The sequence below is a fragment of the Arachis ipaensis genome, chromosome B10 (genome assembly GCF_059453495.1).
Source record: "Arachis ipaensis isolate K30076 ecotype BB chromosome B10, ASM5945349v1, whole genome shotgun sequence".
Lineage (NCBI taxonomy): Eukaryota > Viridiplantae > Streptophyta > Magnoliopsida > Fabales > Fabaceae > Arachis > Arachis ipaensis.
The window spans coordinates 34539006-34545299 of NC_142435.1; the positions used below are offsets into that span (position 1 = coordinate 34539006).

Genomic DNA, 6294 nt, shown 5'->3' on the forward strand with positions numbered 1-6294 from the left:
TTATTATTTTTAATATTAAAAATAGTTAGACTTTAAATTTAATTAACTTTATAAAATTTTCATAGCAAAAATTATTATGTATATTTTTATTTAAAAAATTAAAAAAATACATTATATATTTTGTATTATCTTATGTAAAACACAAATACATATACTAATTATGTTAAAAAAAATCCAAAGCGGAAGTATTTGAAAAAGTAGCATGAGTTTGAGACTTTACTAATGGCACTAGGAGTGTGCATGAGTTGAGTGAAACCGGGTTTAATGTGACCCAAACTTGTCCCGAAATATATATCAGGCCTATTTATTAGACCCGAATCCAGCCCTAAACCCGATGAAACCTATACATTTTCGGGCCACGATTATACCGAGTGAAAACCGGGCCGTTAACATTACATTACCTTGATACCTTCTTATAAGCTTAGCATGTGAAAATATCCAAATTTTCAAGACTCTAACTAGGGCTGGCAATTCATACCCTACCCGCGGGTACCCAATCCGGTCCAACCCGTTCGGGTAGGGTAGGCTACCCGACCCGCTGCGGGTAGGGTAGGGTACGGTCCGGATATGCCTGCGGGTAGGGTAGGGTACGGGTTTAGGGTGTACCCTACCCTACCCTACCCGCACCTCATATATAACACATATTTTATAAAAATTAGGTATATAGTGAAGGAAGTGAAAGTTGAACCCACAACCTCCCTTATGTTTAGACTTACAATAAATAAACAACCACTAAAACTAGTTAGTTAATTTAGTAATTTAGAGCATTAGTTTTTTATTTTTTATGTTGTTAATATGTATAAAATTCGAAATAATTTAATTTTATATTTACTTTAAAAAAATTTGATATTTCTGCGGGTAGGGTAGGGTAGGGTAGGGTTTAGAATTTTAGGGTGCGGGTAGGGTTAGGGTTGAGAGATTCTCAACCCGCAGGTAGGGTAGGGTAGAGTTTTAATAAAATTTTTAACCCGCGGGTAGGGTTAGGGTAGAGTCCAAACCCTACCCTACCCTACCCATTGCCAGCCCTAACTCCAACTATTATTTGACATGATAAAATTCACTTAGAAAAATATAACAAGAACCAACTATTCTCTAAAATTAAAGCATAACCATAATCAATACTAATATTGTCTAATAACACCAAATTTTAAATCAATATAAATAACACAATATTATGCATTAGTTTAAAATCTTATGCATTTTAAACATAAAACATTAACTTATAGTCTTATAATAACTAATAATACAAAATATTAAGGTTTACAATACTTAAATTCCACATAAGAATAACCATCATCCATCACTAATAACATAATATTAATTGTGTATGATGACCGGGTCACCAGGCCGACTTTGGGTAACCCGAGCCATGGCCTGAACCCCACCCAAAATAATGACAAGGTCTATTTTTGAGACCCTTACTCAGCCCTAGACCCAGTGAAATCATACCAAAATAACCTTTAAAGTGTTCCGGGTCGAGCCGGGTCTTCGGACCGGGCCGGGCCATGCACACCCCTATTAGCACATCTTATGCTTCTAAAATGGCTACACCTGGGTTCAAGAGCTGGTTGAGTCCAATTGTGAACATGAACCCTTTATTGTTGTGTAGTGTGGGTAAGTATTATAATATCACAAAGAGAAAGTCTCAAGGACTAACAGTTTTATTAAAATTTAACTAATACTTAATCAGTAAAAGAAAAATGAATAATCTTACACCATTAAAAATACTAATGATGACTAATTAATGGCTACAAATCACAAAACTTACTGACTTCCTAACACTCTTAAATTGTGTCGCCATGACTTTCTCTGGAATACTCAGCTTATTTCGCCATGACTTGACTCTGCTATTGAAGGCTTCTATTTCATTGCTCAAATTTGATGCATCCTTAGTTCTTACCATTACCAATAATTTGACCATGACAATAAATTGTACATAGTGTGCATAGTGTTGTTAACATCGATAATTTAAGATTTCATTTGTCCATTTGACCACTACACATCTTGTAATAATCTGGATTTATATGAATCTGTCCAAAAGCATGAACTTAGAACTCAGAAAGCAACTAGTCAGTTGATTTTCTCTTTCTTGCCAGAATTGAAGCTATCTGGAATCTAGGTCCGCCCCTTCGCCACTTCTTGAAGGATACCATTGCAGATTGAGCTGCCTCGTACACTACAATAATAAAAAGAAAACAATAAATAAATATTAAAAAAAAATCAATAGCTTCTAGCTAAAAGAATTTGACAACATATTGAATAGTGAAAGCACGATTCATTTAGCAGGCAGCACAAGTCTTACAACTGATCTCTTCTTTTGTCAAAATAGTCCAGAATTTGGAACCAGCTGCAAATGCTGTAGTATGTGCCTTGGTGAGAACTTCCTTGTACCTACTCTTGAATGCCGACAACAACAGAAACCCAATGGTTCTATCACTAACTCTGCCATAAATGGAAAATTACATTAACTTAGGAATAAAATTCAGAAGTGATTTGAATAGCTGCACGAAGTAGCACATGACAAAAGCAAACTAAAGAAAAAGAACATAATTTGAAGATTTCAATTAATTTAAATTTTACCAGAAAGCAACTAAAAGGAAATTATGCACTTTCTATTTATTTTGATGTTAATCTCCTGTGTACACACTACTTGAAGGTTGCTTAGGCTTATAGACTGGAGCTACTTTTCACACATTTAAAATGCAATAAATTTCATGTTTGATGATAAACCAAACTGAAGATGACATATCAACAGACCATTCACTTTTTGAAAGAATTATCCAAAGCCTGTGAACAAATTTATGAGATTTTGTCATCTTATTGTCTTAACTTTTGCGGCAAAATTTTGGTAGTAAAAATCTGATTGAAGTGGTGCATGAACACTTAAGTAACCAAAAGGTGAGGTTCCCAGGCTTATACAAGATACGAAGGATGTTGGCAACCATGTACTATCTTCCAAAGATAAAACCAAGGAGAAAAATGTCATAACATATAAGAACATAACAGGTTAAAGCAAAAGAGAAATAAATAACAGTTTAGATAAAAACCAAGAGAGCATGAGCAATAGCAAGACTTACATGGGTGCTATCTTGCAACCAAATTCATAGAAGAATGGACATCTAGACCTCAAATCCACACTTGCAGAATCAGCCTGGATCTCTAACCTTGTTCTAAAATCAAGGACCACCAGCACCAAATAAGAAAATATTGGTTAACACTTTTTAACTTAAAAGTCAAGCAATGTAACAATAATAGAATCATGCTGTTATCATTCCTCATGTACATTTGACTGGAATGCCAATTCACATTTTAAAATTTGGGTAGAAAACTGTTTTAGTACATAACATTTGGATCAAGTCTCAGTTTCATCTCTAACATTTGGAACGTCCTATTTTTGTCTTAGAAGGTTTCAAATGGAGTCAATGTTGTCCCACCATTGAATATGCATAAAATACCTAACATCATTACTGTGACTGCATGTTTAGTGAAAGGTTAGTAATTAAACAATCGCCGTTCTTAATATGTATGAACATGTCAATGTTGTGATTGTAGAAGTAAAGGAAAAACTAATAATGATTATGTTAGAAGATATTAGGGTTTACTTGATCAATAAATAGGTTGATAATGAGACCAACATGGTGGCAATAGCTAAGTTGACAATATATGTTGAGAATACTTGCTTAACTAATCACATTGTTATTTGTAAATATTACTAAGGGTGTTAAGTATTTTTTCAGGATTTAACTGAGGGACAACATTGAATTGATTTGAATTCTTCTGGAACAAAAACAAGACAATACAAACCTTAGAGACAAAACTAAGATTTAGCCCAAACAATAAGAACTAAAATAATACTTTATCCTTAAAATTTCTATGAAACCCATGTAAGCTTAATGCTGATAATTTTTCTGCATTGTTTCACACAACATAATGATAAACTAATGTAACTGCTATATTAAAAACAATGTAGGTAACATATATGTGATGATATCAGAGGAGATACAGTAGAGGATCAATAGCAAGAACAAAAAGATGAAGTTTGTGTGTAAACAAATGTATTGGTATTATTCTCAGTGAGTTCAATTGAACCCTTGATTACAAAACAGAGAGGCTATGAATTTTAATCTCCTAAGCTTAGCACGGAAGGCTACATCTCAGCCACATGTCACAGATTAGAGAAAATATCCTAATCTGTTATGTTAGAACCATAACAAACTAATTAGGCTAATTAGGATTTAACTCTTCTAATTTCTGTTTTGGGGGTTTATCACTAACAATATATGTTTCATATCTAGTAGAAGCCCTAGAATGATCAGCAAAAGTATTCAGAACAATAAGAGTTCTTAAATTGCTTCCTCACTAAAGACATGTTCAATTATATAATAGAATGAAGTTGTAAGAAGGCATAAATGAGATCATTACTTTTGATTGAAACAAGGAGGAACATGGACTGATACTGCTTGTCTCAACTGTAGTTCATGAGCAAGCCAAAAAGGCAGTTCAACTTTTGAACCTGTTTCAATCTGAAAATGAAATATTCTAACATCAAGTCACCAAGTCTGGTGCCACTACTGGTGATTATTTCATTCAGAAATACAAAAGGCAGTGTCAATGGCTCTTACAAAGTCTGTTTCAGAACTGGGATCTATCCCCACTCCAGATGCTGGCTTCTGAAATATAACTGACACAATCTGGAACCATATCACAAGAATTCACAAGCATTACAATTTATATTCTCAAAGCATTCTCTTTATTTTCAAAATTTATCATCAAATCAAAACATTAACCTCTCATTCAACTTGAAATTTATTAGTTGGAAAATTCGAAGCATTAATTTGTTAATCAAATTTGAGGGTATTAAGTGTACCTCTTCCTCTGTGATAATATCATCAATATCATAGTATTTTGCCATCCCACTCTAAAACTTTGCTGCTATTACCAGTTTCTCTTTAACCCATCAAAAAGAGACAACTGCATCACACAAAGAAATTTCAAACTTAACACCTTTGTGTGTGTGACTGTGTGAAATCTAAAATCCCTAGCATTAGCATTTAAAAAACAAAATTAATACAATAGTTTGGGAGAAAAGGACAAATTGAAGGCAAATAGAGGGATGCAAGAAGTTTCTGATCATGCTGGAATGAAAATGATTACAGTCTGGTCTAGATCCTTTTTCGTGGCGCTGCATGCGCCCGCACGCATGGTGAGGGATTGTGTTGACCAACTCACCCAAAAAACTCAAGATCACAATTAACAAAACAAATAAGGTATCTGTGAGTGAGAACATTCATCGAACAGTTGGTGTGTTGGTCCCAAATGTGGAAACAAAAAGCCAAAACAGTTGCAGAGTGAATATGTACCTGAAGGAGAGAGAGGAAGCGGAAGAAATGGCGGAGCAGAAGCAGAGGTGAATGGCGGGGCAGTGGCAGTCGCGAATGGCGGAGAAACACAGGTGAACGACGGAGCACCACCGACCACTAACTTAGCAAACACACGGCGAACGTGAGGGAAAGGAGCAAAAGCAGCAGCAGCGGCGGCGAGCACAGGAGGAGTGGAGGCCGTAGAGTGTCTCTAGTGAAATGTGTGTTGTGTTGTGTTTATCTTCTCTCTCTTTCTTTCTTTTTCTTTTCTTTCTTTTTCTTTCTTTCTTCTTCTGTGTGAAATTTATGATGATTCAAACTTTGGCGCCTTTTTGTAAGAGAATTTTCAATTTTGTGTGTTTATCCGTAATGGCGGGTTTTAAATTTTGTACTATTTTTAATTTGAACTCTGAAGACGAAAGGTGACTGATGAAGGTAGGGACTTGGTGCTTGTGGCAAGTGGCAAGTGGCAAGTGGCAAGTGCCAACTGCCAAGAATAATAACACCTATAACTTTAACAATAACTAGTATACAACCCGGCGATGGCCAAATATTATTTCAATATAAAAATTTATTATTACCTATCCATTAATATAAAAATTATATTCTAATTTATAAGTATAATTTAAATAATTAAAGTTAGTTTTTAAATTCCTAAACATACATTATTAACCATATTTATAAAATACAAATACTATTTAATAAAAAAAATACAAATACTATTATGTATCCTAATATATTGTGTCATTTTAAAAAATATTAATATTTTAGTAAAAAAATAGTGATTGATTATATTAATTAAATTACAAAATACATAAAAAAATATTATTCGTATACCAAACATTTTTTATATTTGTATAAAAATAAAATTATTATTAATTAATTATATATTTAAAATTTTTAATTAACAAAAGTAATAAATCCGTATATAATT

At 33.5% G+C, this 6294-nt stretch overlaps 1 protein-coding gene across 1 annotated transcript; it reads right to left on the minus strand.

Annotated features, from left to right (window-relative positions):
• Nucleotides 1-1199: 1199 nt before the first annotated feature.
• LOC107621590 (DNA replication complex GINS protein PSF3-like) lies at nucleotides 1200-5819 on the minus strand. Its single transcript, XM_016323623.3, has 7 exons — nucleotides 5361-5819; nucleotides 4868-4971; nucleotides 4623-4691; nucleotides 4423-4523; nucleotides 3078-3170; nucleotides 2303-2442; nucleotides 1200-2176 (listed from the first exon to the last, which is right to left on the minus strand). Exons 2-7 carry the CDS (start codon nucleotides 4910-4912, stop codon nucleotides 2067-2069), a joined length of 558 nt encoding a protein of 185 aa, XP_016179109.1. The 5' UTR covers nucleotides 4913-4971; nucleotides 5361-5819; the 3' UTR covers nucleotides 1200-2066.
• Between the last annotated feature and the right edge of the window lie 475 nt (nucleotides 5820-6294).

Excerpts from the sequence above, each read along its gene's own strand:
- LOC107621590 (XM_016323623.3), bottom strand. The coding sequence starts at position 4,912 with ATGGCAAAATACTATGATATTGATGATATTATCACAGAGGAAGAG. Across the intron at positions 2,443-3,077 it reads GGTTGCAAGATAGCACCCAT|AGTTAGTGATAGAACCATTG; the intron begins GTAAGTCTTGCT and ends CATTTATGGCAG. Across the intron at positions 2,177-2,302 it reads GACAAAAGAAGAGATCAGTT|TGTACGAGGCAGCTCAATCT; the intron begins GTAAGACTTGTG and ends TTATTATTGTAG.